This window comes from Symphalangus syndactylus, chromosome 21 (genome assembly GCF_028878055.3).
Source record: "Symphalangus syndactylus isolate Jambi chromosome 21, NHGRI_mSymSyn1-v2.1_pri, whole genome shotgun sequence".
Taxonomy (NCBI): domain Eukaryota; kingdom Metazoa; phylum Chordata; class Mammalia; order Primates; family Hylobatidae; genus Symphalangus; species Symphalangus syndactylus.
The window spans coordinates 82121008-82146037 of record NC_072443.2 but is presented as its reverse complement, the minus strand read 5'-3'; the positions used below and the strand labels follow the sequence as shown (position 1 = coordinate 82146037).

The following is a 25030-nucleotide window of genomic DNA, read 5'->3' as shown; positions in this document are numbered from 1 at the left end:
ATGTCAACATTACAGAATACTTCTCAATTTTAATAAGTCCCCTATAGTGGGAGTGTTTCAGGTTGCTACACTAACAGGTGAGAGATGCTAGAAAATGATTATCAAAATATATTTTACAATAGAATACAATAACCATTCAACTTGGTGTAATTCCATGGGAACATATAACTATGAATTCAGTTTAAAAGATGGCTTGAGAGGTATGAGAAATGACAAAATTAGTATGCAAGAAGTAGAAAACAAACCCTTGACAGAACTGCAGAGGCTTTTTTTTTTTTTGGATCCCAAAGGCAGAAGATGAGTTTGTGTACTGGCCAAGTCGAGAAGAATCCATGAACTGTGAGGCCTTTACCGTCACCCTTATCAGCAAAGACAGACTGTGCCTCTCTAATGAAGAACAAATTATCATCCATGACTTTATCCTTGAAGCTACACAGGTAACCTAAATCTCAGTTCCTTATTAATAGCCATACCTGGACCCTGGATCATCATTCTAAGTAATAATGAAATAATTTACCACCCTCAAGCCAGGCTCAGGCATTTGAGTAAGACTTAATTTTAAATATGTACATTTTCCGTTTTTCTTCCTTCAAATATTTGCTTTTTCCAGCTGGCTAGATGAAATGTAACAGTTCCTCTGATTCAGCATGCATACAAATAGGTCTGGTGACCTAATTATAAAAACAATATACTAGAGCTCAATATTTTCTTTGACATCAGAAATGTAAGCTTTGCAATGTGTTGCAGAGATGATAATACTAAGTTTTTTTAAGTAAATATTTTGCTGCCTTCTTGTGGGATGAGTAAGGGTGGGGGGGCTCTTATATTAGTAATTTAAAGGATGAGCCCCTTCCTTGTTTTCCTTTAATTTTATAAATAAGAAAATAGAGTAGAATATAAGGTCTTTAATAATTTATTGTCACTTGAAATTTTTGACTAAGCCAAATGAATTGTTTCACTAGCATGACCTACTTGGTTTGTTTTGAGACAGGGTCTCACTCACAGTGGCATCATCAAAGCTCAATGTAACCCCAAACTCCTGGGCTCAAGTGATCCTTTCACATCAGCCTCCCGAATAGCAAAGACTACAGGCACGTGCCACATGACTGGTTAATTTTTTTTATTATTTTTTTAGAGACAGGTCTCCCGGTGTTGCCCAGGTGGGTCTTGAACTCCTGGCCTCAAGCAATCCTCCCACCTTGGCCTCCCAAAGTGCTGAATTACAGGCACGAACCACTATGCTTAGCCATGCTTTTTTAAAAAAAAAAAAAACCTTCCTGGTATTTTTCTTCTTTCCAGCTGCGGTTTGGTTAACACAACATTGTTGAGAGTTAACTGTAACACATGCTTTCTCAGGAGCAAGTTCTATCATTAGATTGTAGATATGTGAAATAAAGGAAGGGATTTGACCCATGTTGTATTGGTTACAGGATGACTATGTCTTAGAAGTTCGGCACTTTCAGTGTCCCAAATGGCCTAACCCAGATGCCCCCATAAGTAGTACCTTTGAACTTATCAACGTCATCAAGGAAGAGGCCTTAACAAGGGATGGTCCCACCATTGTTCATGATGAGTATGTATCTGTTTCTTAATTTTAAAATGTAGACAGTTTTTTTGTTTAATTTCTTGTTGAAAGCAGTAGAAAAGGAAGCCAGAATTTTAAAACCTATCTACAACCTCAGCTTGTGACAACTCCATGTTATTTCTAATGTGGACATGTACAAAGTGGTGTTGCTCTGTTTACATTTTAACATGTCAAACTCTTCCAAGACTCCAGGTTCTTCTAGAGTATGTGTTCTAGAAAGGGGAAAGTATTCTATCTTAGCCTACAGAAGTAGACCTGCATGCATTTAGAGGTGTTATGTGTCAGTAACAAATGAGTAAATTAGTAACTGTTTACATTAATTAAATACTTTTTTAAAATCCTTACACTGAATTTCAAACACTTGTTAGGGAAATAACCTTTAAAAATATGACCTAGTTGATGAGTAGAGATAAACTACTAGTATTAATGATAATATTTAAAGTTCATGATGTGTTTTAAAGTCTACAGTACTGTCTTTGGGGATTTAAAGATGAAGAATATGAATCTCAAAGAGAAAAATAACTTGCACCTGGTCTCAGAGCTTCTAAGTGTCACAATGGTATCCCAGTCCAGCACCTTTCCACTTTAATAAGAAGGAAAGGGTCATAAATATATCTTATTGTATATAGATATTTGGAGCCAAACTTCATGGCCTATAAGTCAGTTGTATAATTGAATCGTTTCAAATCTCACAAACCTTTAGCCAATATGGAATCAATTTTACGTTCCCACTTTTATTTTAGTTCCAAGGTAGCTCTTGGTCAGCAGCATTCATTATGTTCATTAAATTACCAACTAGCTACCCAAGTAGCATAAAGTATTAATAAATTTGAAAGTGAAGCTTATTGTGAAGTCTTTTTTTCCTTGCACTAATGCTGTAACACGAAGTACACAAGGGCTCAGCACCTTCACCTCAAATCACAGTACTCTCCCACTTGAAGTAATGTGTACTAGCTGCTTCCAAAAAATTTTACAGTCTTTCAAAATGTTGGCCTGACTCTTAATTAGTAAGGTGAAAAATTAAGATTTGAAAAGCATTACAGTTGAAACATTAATTAAATAGCACACTAAGTAAGATCACTGGAAATGTGACAACCATCAACAGTGTTTAAATAGCACAGACAGCCTCAAAATAACTGGGGAGTTGCTACTGAACTAAAACTTTGTGGTATGCAGTTACGGCATAAAGTTTTAGGGCATTTTCTAGAATTCCTGGGTTTTACCAGCTCTTATCATCTCTTGTCATCAAATTCTAATGTTACTGCCAAGTTACATGACTGATTTTGCTGTTACGGTAGTACTCCGAGGTGTTTTGTCCTGAAGTCAGTAATGCACCTAATCTTATATTTTAGGGTAAGGAAAGAGGAAAAGAAAAATAACCAACAGTTAAATACTAAACAGAAGTGTTTGAGTCATTTATCTTTATTCAACTTTTGAGTATATTTGTCTTATTTAGTGATTTTTATGTCACATGCTGAATATATATCCCCTCCAGAATTAATCAAATGTATACAGGCCTCATTCTTAGGCCTATATACAAAAAGAGCAAATTAATCCTAAACCAGTAGATCTGCAAATATCATATAGGTGAGATGCCTTAAAAGCCACCAGTAGAAATGTATTAATTCATTTATCTACTATCTACAGGGGATAAGTTTATTCCATTGAAATTATTGAAGAGAAACTTTAAAATTTTTAAACAGTTGCTAACTCTAGTGAAATACTCTGAACACCAGTTCCTTTTCAGTTTCCATCTTACCTACTTTCTGTACCTCTAAACATCACTTCCTGATGGCCTACAAACACGTCAAATTCAGCACTGCTAAAACCAAACTCATCTTCCCTGCCTGCCCCAATCAACTTAATTGTACAGACCAGAAACATATCAGAGTTCTTTTTGAGTCTCCCTCACCTCCAAGTCTAATTGGCCACCAAGTCTTCTTGGTGCCATCCATTCTTTCAATAGACTTTTCAAAATCTTTTACAATCTAGTGTAAAGTTTACATTTCCAGCTGTCATTCCAACCTGCCACTGAAGTACTTCCTGCATACCACCTTGCCCCTGCAAATCCTCTTTCCTCTGAGCACCCTTTCATTCAACACACAGTTCAAAAGTCACTCTCTGAGACTCTAATTCATCCCAGAGGTGCTAAGCAAAATCATTAACATGACATCCATACCAGATAAATGTCATTCCTGCTTATCATATCACACCATAATTATTTGTGTACATGACTGTCACTCTCACATTGCTGAGGCCAGCAATGGTAATTTATTCATCCCAGTCTCCACCGGGTGAAACCCAATGCCTGGGACAGCGTGGGTACTAGATAAGTATTTGCATGAATGGGTATGTGTTTTAAATTGTGATGACTTACAAACTATTAAGTATATGTACCCCTATACAAATTGTCCCCAGAAAGCCTTGCTTTTTGTCTCATTTATTGTTCAAAGTCATTTTGGCTGCTTAAATTCTTCTTTTCAAAGTGTTTTTAAGCTCTGTCAAAAGCAGGAGTGAACAGGCTTGGAGAGAAGGCCTGCACGCATTTGATATGTGAGGCAGAGAGTTGAACTTTTAGTGTGCAAATGCTGTGACATCTATTTGGTCTTCATAGAGATCTTTTTAACACCTACTTTTGGGGGTGGCAGGTGGTTGTGGGGGTCTCCAGTGTGTCCCAGGTGGATGACATTTCTAGATAAGTGAGCTAAGAATAAAATTCCTAACCAAAAAGTAAACTGCTTCTATTTAAGGACAGGCACAGCTTAAAGACAAACTGCTTCATTCTCAGCATTCTATAGTCAACTGTTCAAGATTATTCTGCTCAGAGGCTGATCTGCATCATTACTGTTAAATTTTAAAAACAGCCTGTGTTCCCACAGAAGATGTTTAGAACATAAGCATGGGACAGCTGTAGATCAGACCTCACCCAAATTACTCCATTTACTCACAGACTGAAGAAGAGTTCCCTTTGCAAATACTTAATTACTCACTGTGGAGATACATGTATCACCCTACTGGATAGCATAATAATATAAAAATACTATCTATCTGCCTTATTCACACCCATTCTGTCATGAGTGGACAATTAAAAAGAGTTTTCCAGAAGTACATGACATGTGATAACGTCACTTTTATGGCTAATCGTATTTTAACATTTTCTCAGTTTTAATTTCTAATACAGTAAATATTGACATATACAGCCCAAATCCCTTGGAGGTCCTCAATAATTTTTTATTTTAATTTGGCCCTGAGATCGAAGAGTCTAAAGACTGCTGAGATATTCTTTAAGTGACACAAAGCATATGGACTGTTTTCTATAGCAAAGGCTGCAAAGACACCCACAAATCATAACTAATTCCAGTATTTTCACTTTCACTGAGAGCCTTATGGAAGGCTTTCATGTTGTCATTCTTCCCTAAGATTGATACTTATTCAAGCTTCAATTTTTTTGTTTTCCTTTCTGCCCTACTGATTTCAAAGGGAAGCTGCATTTCTTCACAGTGTCAGGGTTATAACTCCGGATTGCAATCTTGGTTATGATTTTAAAAACAAAGTATTAAAAGCTACAATAATTATAAGTAAATATATGAAATAGTGAAAATGGTTAAATGCCCACAGGTATTACCCTGACTATACAAGGAACCACAGTGTGTTTTAAAATGAATATAGACAGAGCACTTAAAAAAACATTACTGTACTTCAGGAACTTAAAGTACTTTCATTTCTTTTGTAAAATCTTTGAAGTAAAGGCAGAGAAAGATGAAAAAAATGGGGTTTTTTTCTTAACTCACTAGTTAAATAAGTATTACTTTTAATGGACCCCTTAGAGGAAGTGGCAAACAAAATATCAAAGCCAGTGAATTTATATACTACTCTCATTTTACCTAGGTTATAGATTACTTATATCACTTTTGCACCAAGTCCCTGTAGTTCTAAATGCAAATCCATGAAACTTGATGAACATTCTTTTTTTTTTTTTCCTTTTTTTTTTTGAGATGGAGTCTTGCTCTGTCACCCAGGCTGGAGTGCCGTGGTGCAATCTCGGCTCACTGCAAGCTCCACCTCCCGGGTTCACGCCATTCTCCTGCCTCAGCTGCCCGAGTAGCTGGGACTACAGGCGCCTGCCACCATGCCCGGCTAATTTTTTGTATTTTTTTAGTAGAGACGGGGTTTCACCATGTTAGCCAGGATGGCCTCGTGATCCGCCCGCCTCAGCCTCCCAAAGTGCTGGGATTACAAGCATGAGCCACCGCGCCCGGCCATGAACATTCTTTAATCCCACTTAGTTCCTAAACTTTTGAAAGAGAATGCCCTTACTTTTTGTCTTTGCTCTGTCATTACGTTTGGTATGCAGAAGATATTTAAAAGTATCTGTGCATTTGATTGATTTGACTTGCGAGTTTCTTGTCATGTTTAAGCCATATTGTATAAATACTTCTTTAATTTTACTGCTTATTTAAGCGTGGCTAAATACAGGAAAGGCAACCCATGGAAAGGTGAGAATAATCTCACATGGAGTGCATGCATACTCCGTAAAAACATACATGTTACCTGACTTTTCTATCTGGCTGGCCACACATAGCTTTGAAAGAGCTAAGAAAAAAAGGGGGATTCTTAAGTTTAACCATTTCACTAGAACAGATTAAACAAATGTTAAATTCTTCCCCTCCTAAACAAAATCAGTACAAATGACTTTTTTTTTTTTTGTTTTGTTTTGTTTTGTTTTGTTTTGTTTTGAGACAGAGTCTCGCTCTGTCGCCCGGGCTGGAGTGCAGTGGCGCAATCTCGGCTCACTGCAAGCTCCGCCTCCCGGGTTCACGCCATTCTCCTGCCTCAGCCTCCGAGTAGCTGGGACTACAGGCGCCCGCCACCGCGCCCGGCTAATTTTTTGTATTTTTTAGTAGAGACGGGGTTTCACCGTGGTCTCGATCTCCTGACCTCGTGATCCGCCCGCCTCGGCCTCCCAAAGTGCTGGGATTACAAGCGTCAGCCACCGCGCCCGGCCGACTTTTTTTTAATACCATGCTAAAATAAGGTCAACTCAGTACAATTTAGAATCTGAGGGAAAACAACATGCTGAACAAGAACCAAAAACCACAATAAATCAGAGTTAATAGAGCAATCATAATAGGGTATTAAAATATATCCTCAGAGATCTAAAGGAAGATTTTATGAAATGAAGAAGATTTATTATGAAATAGGAACAAATTAGGCCAAAGAATGAGAAAATATATTAATTCATGAAACTAAAAACTTAAAAGATAGGATACTAGTGGAGTGTAGAATTGAAATAAAGCTAGAATATGGAAGCCACATACAGAAGTTCTAACGTGTCTAAAAAGTTATCCATGGGGCAATAAAAGACAGGTTAAAGAGGAAGAAATAACAGCTGAGGTTTTCTAAAAACAGAATAAAGTATTCAGTTCTTAAACTGAGCAACCAGGATACATTTGATCAGTAGCATTCAGAGAGATTTGAATACCACAGTTAACAAGCCTGATCTAATAGTGATATAGAGAAGGGTGCACCCAAGAGAGACTGTACGGAGAGACCTAGAGTCTCTTCAAATACAAATGGTTTATTTATATACATTGGCCATATATGGAATTTCAATACATTCCCCCAAAACAGATACCATACAAGGCCACATTCATTGATTACAACCCACTTATATTAGAAACCACCAGTGAAATAACATCCCAAATCCTTATAACTAGAAACAACTAGAAACTGAAATCCTTACATCTAGGATTGCTTATAAATAATTCATGGATCAAAGATGTAACCAAAACAAGTATTTCGCAATGTCTAAGACTAAATGATGATGAAGGCACCGCATTTCAAAACCTGGTGAAATGGAGCCAAACTGTACTTGGAAAAAAAAAAACAGCCTGTGTAAACTCTACATATTAGAAAGGTTAAAAATAAACAAACCAAGCATTCAGCTCAAGCCAGAAAAAGCACCAGATAAATCAACAAAAAGTACAAGGAATTAAAAGCAAATAGTAATGAAAATGGGGGCTGGAAGGCGATAGTAAAATTTAAGCAATAAATAGTTTAATAAGAGATACAGTTTTGGAAATATGATGAAGGAAAAAAATCTACCGTTTATCTGTAGCTACATTAAAAACATTCAAGAATTGGCCGGGCACAGTGACTCACACCTATAATCCCTGCACTTTGGGAGGCCAAGGCGGGCAGATCACCAGGTCAGGAGTTCAAGACCAGCCTGGCCAACATGGGAAACTCGGTCTCTACTAAAAATAAAAAAAATTAGCTGGACATAGTGGCAGGCACCAGTAATCCCAGCTACTTGGGAGGCTGAGGCAGGAGAATCGTTTGAACCTGGGAGGCAGAGTTTGCAGTGAACCAAGATTGCACCATTGCACTCCAGCCTGGGCGACAGGGTGACTGATACTCCATCACCAAAAAAAAAATTCGAAAGTTGTTAATTTGCTTAGGTGCGATAGTGTGTTTTCTTTAAATGCTTATCTTTTAGAGTTTGATACTAAATTATGACTAAAACACCTGAGATTTGCTTCAATATGTATTGGAGAAGAAACAGAAATGAAATGAGAATGGCCATGAGCTGTTGATCATTATAACTGAATGATGACTACATGAATGCTACTGTACTATTAGGCTTTGGTGTCTGTTTAACATTTTCTATAATAAAAAGCTAAAAATAATACATATTTTAAAAGAAATAAAATAAGCATTTAAGACTTTATAACTCTATACTAATAAATGTTTAAGCCTAGAAATAAGCATAGTAAAATAACATTTAGTGAACACATGGTATGTGGTGTGTGCCAATCTCTGTTCTGAGCCATTTACATGTATCAGCTCAATTTTAAACTCTAGTCTCACTGTGCGATCTTGGCCAGTTACTTCACCTGAATGTGCCTTATTTATTCAACCTCAAATGGAGATAATACTGGTACCCATACCATAGGGTTACTGTGAGGACTAAGTCAGTACATGTAAATACCTGTAAGAGAACATGGCGCATAAAGTACAACACACGTTAGTGATCACTAAGAACTGAATAAAAGAATGAGTTTTCCACATGTTAGGGCCCACAAGTCCTGGCCAAGGCTACATATGAACAGTAACACACAGAAGATTTAATGCAATGTTGATTTAAACAAACAAGGCTTAGCACCAGAATGGAAATGTATAGGCCAAGCTTGCTTACTTGAACACCGATGCAAAAATGACAATAAAAGGCTGTCTAATAAAACCCAGTATATTAAAAGAATTACACATCATGAAAAACTTATCCTAGTAATGTAGAGCTGGTGTTAAGCTTTTGATATATTACCAAAAGTTTATCAGTGAATTCAGGACATTTTTAGAGACATTTCAAAAAAAAAATCAATAGATATTGAAAAGCGTACAATAAAACAACACCCATTCATGACCTCCCCCCAAAAAAACACTTAAGAGTAAAAATAGAAAGCATCCTCTTTACCTTTATAATTGTTATTTACTAGATGCATATTAGCAAACATTTTAATATTAAAAACTTAGAAGCTTGAACATTTAAGATACATGATACTTGCTTTCAGTGCTAGTACGTAAGCCTGTCTAGGTGCTAGCCAACACAGTAAAAGCAGAAGATAGAAGGAGCATAAAACTTGAAAAGAGGGAAAATTCGCATTATTGGCAGATAAAGATGTGGTCAACTACCTAGAGAATCCACAAACTGTTAAAACTTAAGCAAGGTTCTTCTGTTTGACCGGATACAATTTCACCATGTGAAAATCAGTAACTTTCCCATGCAGGAAGTGAAACCAAACAGAAAATGTTATCACAAAAGGAGGCCATTAATAGGGGTAACAAATTCTAAAGTACCTAAAAATTAACCAAAAATGGAATTGGCAAAGACTATAAAGAAAACTATAAAACCTAGTTAAAAGCTATAAAAGGCCTGAATAAATGGAGAAAAGACATCGTGTTCATGAAGAGAAAAACTCAAGATTGAAAAGATGGTAATTTTCTCAGATCCATCTGTATATTCAGTGCAACCTAATCAAAATCCCAACAAAAATGTTTGTGTTCCTTAACAATCTGGTTTCAAAATTACTATGAAACACGATGGAGTCGGGTGGAAGGTCAGAGTTATTTGGACATAAGTGTACCAGTAAAAAATGTTAACAATCTGGTTTCAAAATTACTATGAAACACGATGGTGTTGGGTGGGAGGTCAGAGTTATTTGGACATAAGTGTACCAGTAAAAAAGGAAAATTATACGTTTGAATCACTAAAAACAATGCGAAGTAAATGTAGAGACAGCCAAGACTATTACAGAAACTTGCTTTATCAGATATCAAGACTTATTAAGGAATTGGGATACATGTGGGGAGGTACAAAAAATAGACAAACAGAATAAAAGGTCAAAATAGAGTTCAGAAATAGGCTTGCATATATAAGAATGTAGTACATGATAAAAAGGAAGCTGATGTCAGTGAGAAAAGATCACACTGTAAAATAAGAAGTGCTGGGACAACTGGTTATCCAATGGAAAAATAACTATAATCAGACCCCTTCCTTACATCAAAGCAAGAATAAGACTCAGATGAATTAGACAATTAAATGTAAAAAAGTAAAATTAGAACATGTAGGAGAGTATCTTTAAAATACAAGGTTAGAGAAAGCATTCTCAAACAAGATTCCAATAAAAGCCAAAAATAAAAGATTTATCAAGTTGATTACATCTAAACTGTACTTCCGTATAACAAAATGACCACAAACAATGTTAAGAGAAACAGATCGGGGGGAAAAAAACTCACAAGTACTACAGACACTATAAAAATAACTCCTATATAAATCAATTTGAAAGAGGCAAACTTAGTAGAAAAGTGTTAATTAGGCAATTTCAGAAGAGGAAATATAGATGGTCAGTATTCATAAAAAGACATTCAGCCTCCCTGGTGGTCAAGGAAATGTAAATTAAAACCCTAGTAAGATACAGTCTTCCACTCTTCAGATTGGCAAAAGTGTTTCAAGTTTAAAATGATGAGGAGAAGCAAGTGTTCTCATACTGGGAATAGTATGAACAGGTAACAACCACTTGGTAAAGAAATATGGCAGTATCTTTAAAACTAAAGATGGGCATACCTGTGACCCTAGCCCTTCTACTCAGTACCTATGCTAAAGTGCACAAATTCAAACAAGCTAAATGTCCATCTAGAAGGTAAACCTGGTATGCATGTGGCAGATGAAATAATGAGTTGAACTGAAATGTAGTGATATACCTAAATCTGGAAGGCTGTATCTACATGTATAATAATTTTTACCTCTGGAGAGATTACCTCTAAAGTTGCGGGGGTGGCTAAGGTGGACTTTGGTTTTATTTGTATTAAAGATATAAAACATGTAATATTTTAATTTTATGTAACAATTCAGAAATGGCATTTAAGTTTCTCAAAAAACAATGGGCACAGGGCATCTGAACTCCAGTCTCATTTCTGCCACCAGCCAGCAACATCATCTTGAACAATTCATTTAATCCATCTGTTTTCTCATCACTAATGTGGAAACTATGTGCCATCACAGATTCTTGTGAAAAGTGGAGTTGCCAACCTGGCCTGATGGAAATTTATTACCTTTCTAAGACTTTTTTGTGAAGTAAAGAGAACCACATTTATCTTTCCAAGGATTTCATAGAAAGTGCTCTCATTAGGAAAGTTCCGCTTCAGTGCCAAAATAATTATTTCATATGAAATTAATTTTGGAAATTGTCTGTTTTGAGCCACATAATTCCATTTTTTAATTTTTCATATTCTGTAAGTTCAATTTAACTGTTTGGAATTGTTAAAAAAAAATTTCAGAGCCCTTCATCACTGGCTGCTTGTCCAATAACGTCTAGTTAAGAGGTTCTCTTTATTGTTTTTTCTATTGTATCACCCAACTCATCACCAACACCAAATCATCTTTAGCTCTCCCAAGTCTACTTTTCAACCTCTCATTTCCTATTAGATATCAAGCTAAACGTCTAATGAACCAATCTGGGATATTCCACTTTCATAAACAAATCTCACCTTTATGCTAGCTTCCAAATCCCTCCCCCACCAGCATTTCATTCATTCGTGTCTTTAGAATAAATGTCAAAAGTCTACTTAGTTTCTATGAAAATACATGACAGTAATTTCATTTCAATATATTTGGTCCCTCTGTACGTCTGAAATCATATCTTTTTTTTTTCTCCCCCAGGTATGGAGCAGTTTCAGCAGGAATGTTATGTGCCCTTACCACCCTGTCCCAGCAACTGGAGAATGAAAACGCTGTGGATGTTTTCCAGGTTGCAAAAATGATCAATCTTATGAGGCCTGGAGTATTCACAGACATTGTAAGTAGTTTGCTTATGTGTAAAACCTGTACTACATCAGTTGAAACTCACACTCACAGTTTAGAGCAGTAGTTCTCAACTGGGGGGTGATTTTGCCCCCCAGGGGACATCTGGCCATGTCTGGAGACTTTTTTGCTTGTCACAACTGCAGATGGATGGCATCTAGAGGATACAAGCCAGCGATGCTGCTAAGCAAACTACACAGCACAAGACAGCCCTCAACACCATAGAATTATCTGGCCCAAAATGTCAGTAGTGTTCAGGTTGAGAAGCCCTGCTTTAGAGGATAGTATTCTCTGGTTATCGTAATGAACAATCAACATTGAGAATTGGTTCCAAGCTAACAGAGATCAAAAGGACATGAAGAAGGTATAGGTCTTGTCTATAATGGATTCAAATGATTTTTTTAAAAGTTTCTTAGAAAAGTTTCTTAGATAACATTTATGCTATTGCTGTTTCTCTAGTGTGTTTGTTTTTCACAATTACCATTTTAATTGGTATTTCCACCTTATGTGAAATGACTAAGCTGTTCTTTGGCTCAAACTGTCTTCCTCTTGTTTTTCAGGAACAATACCAGTTCGTCTATAAAGCAATGCTTAGCTTGGTCAGCACTAAAGAAAATGGAAATGGTCCCATGACAGTGGACAAAAATGGTGCTGTTCTTATTGCAGATGAATCAGACCCTGCCGAGAGCATGGAGTCCCTAGTGTGACTGGAATCCTGAAAGGGCACTTAATTTGTAAACTTCTGAAGACTGAGAACTTTTTTGAGGCCTTTTTTGCCAGACTCTAGGTTATACAATAACCCAGTTACTTTTTTACACTGATAAAAGTTTTGATATTTATTTTTTGCCATTTTATGTCTTAATGGTATCCTACTGAGCATTTGCACCTCTGTTCATTTCACACAGTGAAACGCAATTTTACCTAGTTTGCACTATATGATCAGTGTTACTGCCTATAATCTTATACAACAGCAAACCCTGATGTGACATTCCATGACAACATACATGCTACTTTTTTTTAGTTCAATACAGTGAAGGTCTTTGTTATGACAGTGAATATTGCTTTTATTATTATTATTGCTAAAGCAGTTGCATTCTACTAGCAGGCAATGCTGTACTTTTCTTCAGTCCTCCTCTCCTTTTTTTTTAGGCACTGTTCAATACTGTATGACTTCTGTATTTTAATGGAGTGGATAGCATTGTTTTCTTTTTACAGACTAGCAGGCTACTGGGAGCTAAAAAGGTCTGTTAATGTCATGGCCTTGAAACAGTTCCATTTATGCTGGTTAAGAGATCCCTTAAGAAGTTAGAAGCCTTAAGAACTGCTTCATGTGAACATCCCTTATTAGTTACAAAGTTATATTCACAGTTTTTAAAAAATGTGTCAAAATAAAGGATAACTCTGTATTACAGCTTTCACAGTAGCTATGTCAACAATGTGTGTTATTTCCATTTTTACTCTCTGAAATAGCTACATCCTAAAATCAGGGCTGTCTTTAACAATAGCAAGATGGCAATATTATATACAACTCAGTTATGAGACCCTTTAGTTATTCTCCATTAATGCTTCTTAGTTTATAATACCATACCTCACAGTAGGTAGAAGAATGAAAACTTCTGCAGGTGTGTAATTTTGAAACTAGTTCTCTAAAAATTCCCTATTACTCATATAGCAATCTAATAAAAACTACCTACAGTTACTGTTTTCTTTCTTTCTTTGCCAAATGTTTTATAATAAATCTCTTAATTATATACATTCTTCTACTTAAGGTTAAATTGGAAATACTGTATTAGCAAAAGTCTTGGGACTATCTAAACTCCCACACATAGATGAATCTGATTTGGAGAGAGAAATTTAAAATATTTAATTAAAGGTGATACCCACATTTTCCAGTTTTTAAAAGAGGGAGATGGCTTTGTATGCTTTTGTGTAGTTTACAACAGATACACATCAGTAAAAGATACCAATAATCATTAGAGCTCAAGGAAGTTATTTGGTGCAGCCTCTGGAGCCATATTCACCCTGCAGTGCATAATGGGAAAACTAGGAGCATTAATAAGAAATTTCAGTAGTGTTTGTAAGGAAAATAAGCTACTTACTGAGATCTGTTTCTTTTATTGCATGTTTGCTTTTGAGGGACAGCTTCTGTCAAAAGTGAAATCATCACCAGAACTGGGCCTGTTAGGAAGAAGAGAGGAGTTCTGTTTACTTTTTATGTCAATTAACTTCAACAAAAAGGCCACGCTGGCTGCTGTCACGCCATCTGGGTAGCATTAAACATTAATGATGATCAGCACTGAGGTTCTATTTATCTTGAATTGGCTTTCATAAAGTTTGTCAGAATGGTGCTGGAGGACCAGAATTGCTAAGGAGAAAGAAGCTATGGGCCAAGTTAAGGAATTTGAATGCAAAGGCCAGGTCAATGGAGTTTTCATAAACTACATAACTTACCAGGGTTTATCTCATCTTCTCAATACATAGATTTAACAACATGGAATACTCTGCTTTTCAAGAGCTGTGTAAGCTAGTCCTGAGAAAAGATGTTCAAGAGAGCATGCTAAGTTACATGTGCTAGATGACAGACACCTTTACAGCCCCTCTGCTCCAACCAGAGGTGACATAGGAAGCTCTGTAAAGTTCAAGTAAAGCTTGAACACGGGAACACTACAACTGCCAATTGCTGAGGAGAGTCACGAAAGCAATGAGCTAGACTTTTTTTTTAGTCAATTAAGTGGGTTATTTTAGTTGTATATAGAGTATTGATATGAGTTAACTCTTTTTAGTAGATGGCAAAGTCGGCTTGATGTTCAAAAGTAATATTCAAGTTAGGGTTCATGGTCCCTTTCTCAGTAATTTTTTCTTAATAAAAGTAAACACTGGTTCAAAGACAAACAGCAAGTATTCCCTCCTGTGCTATTTATAGAGGGCTCAATTCATAGAAAGGCATACCCTCCAATGCAATTCTGTGGCTATCTCTTACAGTGGTTCCAGAATCACCATAAAACAGCTAGTAAATAGGATAGAAACAATAAAAGAAAGAGTTTAGAAGTTCCCTGTGAGCAATCTGTGTGTCTCCAGCGAGCTTGAACCAAAGTCTTCATATCCTGACCCACTGAATTATAAGCAATTGCTACTTGCCCATCTTGCCAAAGTAGTCCAAAAACACTTCGATGAGGACAGTTACATTTAGCAGGTCCTCACTCCTGCAAGAGACAGCATATCCTAACTATTATTATTCATGTGTTATTGGCAAAAACAGCTTGCATCTATCCAGAGGCAGAGTTTCAAAGACAGGGTTTTCTTTGAGACACAAGCACATTGCTTAAGTACATAACAAGGTTATTAACACTTGCACTCAGGGGAAAGGAAATAGCTATTGCAAATTAATGTGTGCAACTTAATAAAATAAGCTGTGTATATGAATTTAGCTCTAGGTAAACAAAATGCACACATCATATATAAATAAACTGCAATGATCAGACCAAGTGGCTGTGCTGGACATCAAAGACAAGACATGTTGTTGCCATCAGGAGAACTCTTTCTTATATGCGATAGCCAAGATATCTTCTTTAATATGCCTTTAGAGTTTTTAGTCTATTCAAGTAGAAGAGTCCAGCAAGGCCAAAGAAGGGTTACGGTGTTCAAGTTCTGCTTGCTGGAGTTTTTAGCCCAGAGTGACATACTGAAATCAGTAAATAATTATTTTTATAATGACACAGCACAACTGCCTTGTTATGAATTTTTCTTAAATGCATATATACTGTATTTAAAATTAAAATATAGATACCAATTTACCAAAGATACATATTACTAATTCTAAGCAAAAATTAAAAAAAAAAACCCAACTTATCATAATTTAAGAATCAAAATGTAGTTTGTCTTAAGAATTTAGTGGTTATACTGGAAATGCATTTTCAACTCCTATGTTCTAAAGTTTATGTTCAAATGGTGCCAGTGAATTTTTATATGAAGGGAAAATGCCTGCTTTTTTTTTTTTAACAGATGTAATTTCACTTAACCCTTTGCGCTTTCCCTTAGTTGCCATTTAACATACAATACTGGCTTTTACTTATCTCTAGAAAGAAGGCATGCTACAAACAGGAAGGAATTGTAATAATGATATTTGGCCTCTACTTTGTCTTAGCTGTTGAACTGTTTTTAGTATTTTTGTTAAATATTTGCAAAGGGAAGCATTTTCTACAGAGGATAATTAATTTCAAGAAAAATATCTTGAGTTTTAAGAAATAAACATCTCCAGAAAAGGAGACAGTCGATTTTATAAAATGTCGCAACTCTCCAACATTTGGGGTAGTGACTCCTTTTTTGTCAGGACATTTGAAACTAGCAAGCAGCCATTGTTTCTAAAGAATTCTGCCTTCATGTGGACTCATGTTTCTTTCACTTCATTTTGAAATAGCTAAAAATCATTAAAACTGTAAATATTTTGTTGCTTGGGTAAGCATCTTCTGGGAACTTTGTATCTATGGTATATAATCATAGAATTTTATATTTTCATATAAAGCTAATTTTTTTCTAGTTTCAACTCCGTCATAGTTTTTTTCCTTTTTGTGGTGGATATGTGAATTCAACTTTCTGTGTATTGAAGTAGCAAAAACCATCTTTACATTCCAAAAGAATCCAACATGTGTTATGTCTTTGAGGCAGTGATTGTGAAAGTGGGTTTTCTTTTTAATTCCATTGACCATTTGTGCAACAGGAATTAGACATAATTAGTCACTGAAAACATTTGTCACATTGACCCATTTGGAAAAAGTGTGTTTTTGGTTTTTTTTTTTTTAATTTGTTCAGGGGGAGGGGTTTTGTAACCTGAAATTTTTCCCTTTTTCTTCTGTTTAAACTATATCAAATCATTCTATTATAGTGTTATTTAATATGTAAATTGTATTGCTATACATAAAATAAAGTATGGTTTTTGATGTATTCAGTAGTGTTGAGCATTTCTATGAAAATGTCTACATCCAATAAAATCAGGTTACTAGTCTCCCTTAACAGATCACATTAATACCCACCAACCCTCTGCTCTAAGTTTTCATGGTAGTAAAATGAACATTGGTAGTCGTCTTTACAAAGGCAGCAAACCAAAAAGAATGGTCTTTGCTGGGTTGATTTATCAATGTTCTTTCTCCTTTAAAGGGTAAACAATGACAGTTTCACCTGCTTATCTAAGGAATCAAACTTTATTCAGTTTATGACTCTGCTGCTAAGTTGTGAACAGAATTACTATTTTCTCTACTGTATCAACTAGATTTGTAACAACTCTCTTAATATTTACTATGTAGGATGAAGGATATATCCTGGCAAGACTTCTGGAGAATCTATATGTGTAAGATCAGTACAATTGCTTCTACTTAACAAGGACTTTTGACATTTCCAAACAGGTATACAAGTCCCAAACTTGGCCACTTTGGCCTACCATTCTTCTTAACTTTTGGTGGCTCCACATCAGGTGCTCAACTCTTCCTACCCAAGGCCCCAGTTTTTCTTCCCATAGAGATAAGAGCTGATACTTCACTCTCGCTAAGTCATGAGGAATTTAAGAAACAATGTGTGAAGAGTATGTGGAAGAACAACTCTAGCACAAAAGAATGAAATCTCTTAGGATATAATCCTAGTCTTCTTCAAATTATACCCATGGGGAAACTACTACCCTATATCATAGGATACACCAGAGGTCCACGAATTGATGGCCTGTAGATTGCATTCAGTCCACAGATATATTGTATTTGGCTCATAATTTTAAAGTTTGTATTAGTTACCAATATTTAAAACATGAAAACTTTTGCATTAAGATTCAGGTTTCAAGCTCCTTTAAAAAATTTGGGTGTTGGTGTAACAGGCTCACACTCTCCCATGACAGTAACAAGATGGAAATGAACAGCAGTTTTTGCATTTAGGTGGAACATACGATCTCCAGTTCACCAAAGTCTACATTGCTCCCTATTGCCTTATGTGTAGCCATCATCAGTCATTTAATTAACCTGCCTGGATCCTGTGAGCAGTTGCCTCTGAGATACCCAATAAGAATTTCGAGACCATCTTCCATCTCATCGGGCTAGTAAACCAACAACCAAGAGTGGTAGAAGTATCTCTAAGTCTTTCATCATGAAAATCCTAGACAACCAGCAGGCAGCCCAGTGGGTTCCCACATTACTAACTACCTCTAAGTCCACCCAAGATGATTCCATTAAGCAGCCGTTATGACTATTCAAAATCATTTAAAAAAACCAATTTTCTACTCCATGGCCTTTACTGCCCAGGACAACCTTAGACGAGGAAGCTTCATTTATGCTACTACAAGTAGCAGAAATAAACCAGAGTATAAAAAGCTACTAGTCCAAAACTCTATTTTTAAACAGCTAATTGTAGAACTTTGAGATTTAGAAACAAATCACTGCTGACCATGCCTGGATTCAGAGACAGGATTGAAGACAATGGCTTTAAATTCCTGCCTATGTCAGTAAAATCGCATAAAGGCACAAGGAGATGGGAACCAGAAGTTGGTTACTAGCAAGTTAAAATTGGCTTTTGTGATTATGAAGTTAAGTTTGGCAGAAAAGGATAATTACACCAGCAGTTTATCTGAACATAACAATTACGTTGCTCAAAAGTTCAAAAGAAGAAATTAACTTTATCTAATTTGTGGTAATTTCAAATCATTTGACTTGTAGTTACTGGCCTATAAACTATTTTCCCTTTCTCACACCCTACACTTGCAGGGTGTAAAGGCAGGCTTTGTAGCAATATCCAGTGGGCCTTGCAAAGCTTAGGAGAACATTCTAAACCAGAGACATCTTTAGCACTATGTTAGGATCCATTCCATAAGCATTTCCTGCATGTCTACTACAGACCACATGTTAGTTATACTCTATATAGAATGTAGAGTTGTTGGCAGAGGCATTTCAAGTCAGATGAGACAAAGATGATAATTTAGTCTTAAAAAAATTAGTTCTTCAATTTATTCCAAAATATTTAGTTGGCACTATAGTAGAGATGGTTTTTAGGGAAAGAATAAAAAAGACTATTGTGCCCCAATGTGAGCAAACAAGTAAAACCTGTAATCACAGACACTCTGTATTACATAGTATGCTGACAAAATTCTGTTTATTCTATATTAGTTACTAGAACTCAGAAAACATTTTTCCATACAGTAAAAAATGTTCAAAGATGAGGACTACAGGGTCAAAAAGCCAAGGGTGCCAGTCAATTCTGCCACTTAGAGTGTTATGAGGCAAGTTACTTCAGCTTCCTAAGTGCCATTTTCTTCATCTGTAAAATACAGAAACTAATGTTTACCTCATAGACTGCTCTAAGGAGTAAATGAGATGATGCATGCAAAGATCTTGGGATAGTAGATAGTAAGTACTCAATTAATACTAGCTATTTTAAGTATCATATAACCCTGCTTTATTTAATTGCTTGGCAGACCTTTTGTCAATAATGAGTTAACCTACCTAAGCTTGCCCAATTAAATAGAAATACTGAGAAATTTCTGTAACTAATGAAGAAGCTCACAAAGTCAAATAAAGGTGGGCGTGGTGACTCATGCCTGTAATCCCAGCACTTTGGGAGGCCGAGATGGGCAGATCACTTGAGGTCAGGAGTTTGAGACCAGCGTGGCCAACATGGTGAAACTCTGTCTCTACTAAAAATGCAAAAATTAGCCAGATGTAGTGGCACACACCTATAATCCCAGCTACTCAGGAGGCTGAGGCAGGAGACACTTGAACCCAGGAGGAGGAGTTTGCAGTGAGCTGAGATCATGCCACTGCACTCCAGCCTGGGTAACAGAGTAAGACTCCATCTCAAGAAAACAAAACAAAACAAAAACAAAGTCAAGTAAGATCCAAGAGGTGAATGGGAATGAAGGTAGGTAGTGAAAGCAACACATATATCCTACTGTCTAGAAACAAGAGTGGCAGAAGCAGGGAATGGATAAATACGCATGATGCCCCAAAGCTTGAATATTTCTCTTCTAACCATTTAAGTCACTCTGTGCCTTCTAAGAAAGATTTTTTTTTTCAAAAAAGAGAAAAGCTCCATAATTTCAGAAAAGTGGAACAGAAGGCTTAATAATATTTGTTAATGTCAAGGACCAAGCACAGAATATTGCACAATACTATGAAAATGGTGAATTACTTCCTTCACTAGCAGCAGCGCTCTATCTCTGCCCCAAAACTCTATAAGCCGATACAAACAATGATAATTCCTTTATCCTCAGCCAGTTTTTATCTCCCATATCTCTCGTTACCATCTCTCTCGCTACTTTCAGTAGATCACTATCATTATCATAACCATCATCATCCCTTAACCTAGGCTTACTTGGCCTCATTAGCTATTCATTATTGTATTATGAAGAAGTGGCCATAAATTAGAGGTACTTCATGTTTTGGTATTTATATGGTGAAAGTATCTCACTATATAAATAATATTATCTGCTCCCTGTGTCAACACTATTGACTTACTAAATAAGTTATGATTATTTTTCTTATAACACTTGGTGTTTAAACAGTAAATTTAAAAATATATGCCAATATTTGACATTTTCATGACTCAGGAATCCTGACAATGTTTCAAAATTGACCATTTAAAAAAAGCTATATGGGATGGGCTCTTATAATAGATTATTAGAAATGAAACATTTTCCATGGAAAGATGGACAATAATCATGAGAACTTATAATTTATCACTAATATTTGTTATTAAGATACCTTTTGCTTCAGACACATTGCTTAAGAATATGTGAGCTGGATTTTGTGTCAGAAGAGTCCAGCATGGTTAGCAGTTCTTTTCTCAGATTTTCTTGTAATGTTTCTCTTATCTCACTGGTTAGGAACATGCTAAGAACAACCTGGGGTCCAAAAATGCAACTCCCTTAGGTGCTTTTGCAGAGTGAAAATTACTCAAAAAGTTTGATGGGATTTTTCAAATCTCCATTATTATTGGATTTACTTCTAAATGCTGACATGCCCCAAGCTTCTGTTGAAGTAGCCCTTTTTTCTTCTATGTATAGCCTCTGTCCTCGGGTAATTCCATCCAAATCCATGGAATTATGTACTTTCTATATGCCAATGACTCCCAAAGTACATATGTTGTCCAAACCTATGCCCTGAACTCCAGATTTATATCCAGCTGAACATTTATCATCTCCATTTATATATCTAATCAGCATCCCAAACTTAACATGACAAAAGCACAACTGGAATTTTCCCCCAACCTGTTCTTCCCCTAGTCTTGTAACAGTAGTAACATCTACTCAGGTAATCAAACTAAAAATCTAGCTGTCTTCCTTGACTTCTCTTTATTTCCTGCTATTTAAAAAGAAGAAACAATCCAATTTTTTAACACAGGCAAAATAGCTGAACAGATACTTCATCAAAGATACACAGCTGGCAAGTAACACATAAAAATGTACTCAATATATTTAGTCATTAAGTAAATGCAAAATGAAACTACAATGTAATACACATACTAGAATCAGTGAACTTGAAGACAGGTCAATACGTACAACCCAAAATAAAATAAAGAGAGGAAAAGAATGAAAACAGTGTAAAGAATCCAAACACTGTAGAACAATATCAAATGATGTACATATTGTATAACTGGAGAAGAAAGAGATAAAGAGGCAGAAGAAATACTTGAGGAAATGATGACTTAGGTTTTCCTGTATTCATGACATCAAGCCACAGATCCAAGGAGATTAAAGAACACCAAGCAGGATGACTAACCCTCCCCCCCCAAAAAAATCACACTTAGGCATATCATATTCAAATTGTAAAAACCAAAGCCAAAAAAAAATCTTGACGGCAGCCAGAGAGAGTTTAAAAAACACATTATCTAAAAGTAAATAAGATAAGAACTTATCTTCTTGTCATAAACCACACAAGCCAGAAGACAACAGAGTGACATATTTGTGTTCAATTCTGTCAACTCAGAATACTATACCCGGTGAATAGGAGGTTATTCTTCTAAATGATTTATGTGAACAGGTAAAAATATTTTCTATTTAGAGCCATATTCTTACAGACTGTTTTTGTTTTCCAAATGAAAGTTAATACTTGAATAGATACGTTTTATACTCAAGGTGATGTTCCACAAATATGGTTTAATGATAGCCTAATTAGTTGTCATTAAGGTATTTATTTAGGGAAAAGCTTAGGCAATCAGCACAATCCCTATGTACTGACCTAGAATTAGCAGAAGGAATGCTTATGTTGCTTTGTTAATAAAGCTCAAATGAAGACAGAAACATACATTCAGATTCACATCCACATTATGCAAGCAGGAAAACAAATCAAAAAGACAAGACTAAAGCCACTTTAGGGAATAACCAGTGTGCTTCAAAAAACACTTTGGCAGAGAGCGAAGAAATCAAAGTACATTGTTGAGTTTGCATCATGTAGGCTATGTGTAAGCCACATGAGATACACAGCAAAAGGGATAAAAGCCAATATGTTTAATGGATGTATTTGAAAAACATTTTTTAAATGCAAATATAAAGTTCTGTTAATTAATCTCCCTTAAAAACCAACTAATTTAATCTTGTCAATCCTGCTTAGAGCATTCAATAGTTCTTTAATCATATCATCATTCCTCTCTTTACTACTACCATTTATCCAACTTTGCATTTCCTCCTTTCTTCAACTCACACTCATTTTCTAGCCAAGTCCAACCTATTTATTGATTCACATACTGTTTCATTCCTACACTGAGGTGTTTACCTGTCACACCCCTCACTTGAAATGCTATCCCCTTCACTCCAATGCTCAGATGATGACCTTCTCCTTAAAACTATTTCTGACTTGTTAACCTGTAACTATTTTTAGTAAGATGAACCACTTGGTTTTATACTGCTGCTATGACAAATTATCCCAAGTCTATTCTTCATCTTGTTATGCAGGAGTTGTCTCTGAAAAACAAAAGGTGATGGGTTAATGAGGACATGAGATATGAAACCACTACTAAAGACAAAATGCTCAATACTCCCAAAGAGCCTTGGGATGGGGTGGTATTCTTTTAACATTATAAGTTGACATGGAAGGTGACCTCCCAATTATGACTATGTGACGTGAGGGCCTTCAATAATTGAGAGCTATAAAAAGAGAACGCATAATGAGTAAACATTGTTCACTTTCCTAAATCATCTTTTAAACACTTTTATCAAAGTTTTTCTAAAATAAGAGTACTGTTCTTCAGAGACAGAAATCTTATGCTAAGAGTCTATGCCTTAGTTTCTAGGAATGGATTGGGGTCACCCCATCTTTAAATGTTAAACCAGTCTTCCAACCAAGAACTACAATAGTTGGGAAGATAACTATCACAACCATGTTAACATTTACTGAATATATTTTATACACCTATCTCTACATATTCCAAGCCCTGTAGAAGTTAGGAACAATGTAAAATAATATGTAGTCTCTACACAAAGAACACACATACATACACACGAAGTGTATACAGACCTGGGCTGGGCATGGTGGCTCATGCCTATAATCCCAGCACTTTGGGAGGCTGAGGAGAGTGGATCGCTTGAGGCCAGGAATTCAAAACCACCCCGGCCAACATGGCAAAATGCCATCTCTACTAAAAATACAAAAATTAGGTGGGTGTGGTGGCACACACCTGTAGTCCCAGCTACTTGGGAGACTGAGGCATGAGAATTGCTTGAACCCAGGAGGTGGAGGTTGCAATGAGCAGAGATCACACCACTGCACTGCAGCCTGGGTGACAGATCAAGACTCTGTCTCAAAAATAAATAAAATAAAATATATACAGACCTGAAAAATTAAATAACACTACATGACAATTTATCATTAGGTTCCAAATAGATTAGTATCACATAAATTACAAATAGATTAGTATTATTAACATAAATAAGTGCCACAGGAGTTCAGAGGAAAAGCTTCAAGAGGGATGTGATACTTCAGCTGGACCTTAAAAAACAGATAAATCTTGAGTGAAAAAAACAGGTAATGAAGGACATTCTGTTCATGTGCATGTTGGAAACAGACTTGCATAAATAAAACTTTTTGTCTTAATAAATAAGATGAACTTGGAAAAGTAAGATAAGGTTTATACCATGGAAGACCTTAAATACCAACCTAAAGAGTTTGGACTTGACTTTGCCTGAAGGTGACAACCAAGGAAGATATATCATTAATGTTACTGTCAAAGAAAGACTACAAACAACTTCAGCAAAGTCTCACAATGTGCAAAAATCACAAGCATTCCTATACACCAATAATAGACAAGCAGAGCGCCAAATCATGGGTGAATTCCCATTCATAGTTGTTACAAAGAAAATAAAATACCTAGGAATAAAACTTACAAGGGTTGTGAAGGACCTCTTCAAGGAGAACTACAAACCACTGCTAAAGGAAATAAGAGAGGACACAAACAAATGGAAAAAAAAATTTGATGCTCATGGATAGGAAGAATCAATATCATGAAAATGGCCATACTGCCCAAAGTAATTTATAGATTCAATGTTATTCCCATCAAGCTACCACTGACTTTCTTCACAAAACTAGAAGAAACTACTTTAAATTTCATATGGAACGAAAAAAGGGCCCATATAGCCAAGACAATCCTAAGAAAGAAGAACAAAGCTGGAGGCATTGCACTGCCTGACTTCAAACTATACTACAAGGCTACAGTAACCAAAACAGCATGATACTGGTACCAAAACAGATATATAGACAAATGGAACAGAACAGATGCCTCAGAAATACCACCACACATCTACAACCATCTGATCTTTGACAAACCTGACAAAAACAAGCAATGGGGAAAGGATTGCCTATTTAATAAATGGTGCTGGGAAACTGGCTAGCCGTATGCAGAAAACAGAAACTGGATCCCTTCCTTACACCTTATACAAAAAATAACTCAAGATGGATTAAAGACTTAAAACCTAAAACCATAAAAACCCTAGAAGAAAACCTAGGCAACACCATTCAGGACACAGGCATGGGCAAAGACTTCATGAGTAAAAACACCAAAAGCAATTGCAACAAAAGCCAAAATTGACAAATGAGATCTAATTACACTAAAGAGCTTCTTCACAG

At 36.0% G+C, this 25030-nt stretch overlaps 1 protein-coding gene and 1 long non-coding RNA gene across 3 annotated transcripts in view; one reads left to right on the top strand and one right to left on the bottom strand.

The window, feature by feature from the left end:
- Positions 1-16886, top strand: part of PTPRG (protein tyrosine phosphatase receptor type G) — a 751407-nt gene extending 734521 nt beyond the window's left edge. The window contains exons 27-30 of the mRNA XM_055259569.2: positions 291-437; positions 1431-1573; positions 11805-11940; positions 12506-16886. Of these exons, the coding sequence (XP_055115544.1) occupies positions 291-437; positions 1431-1573; positions 11805-11940; positions 12506-12652 (573 nt within the window). The 3' untranslated portion in view covers positions 12653-16886. The remainder of the gene's footprint in view (positions 1-290; positions 438-1430; positions 1574-11804; positions 11941-12505) is intronic.
- LOC129471177 (uncharacterized) overlaps positions 1-25030 on the bottom strand; it is a 77346-nt gene that overhangs the window by 32962 nt on the left and 19354 nt on the right. Inside the window, exons 1-2 of one of the 2 annotated variants that reach the window (XR_008653510.2) lie at positions 22685-22877; positions 14045-14123 (exon numbers count right to left, since the gene is read on the bottom strand). This is a non-coding gene — a long non-coding RNA (uncharacterized lncRNA). Of the gene's footprint in view, positions 1-14044; positions 14124-22684; positions 22878-25030 lie in introns of those variants that run through there. The other variant, XR_010118685.1, reaches the window with a different exon arrangement.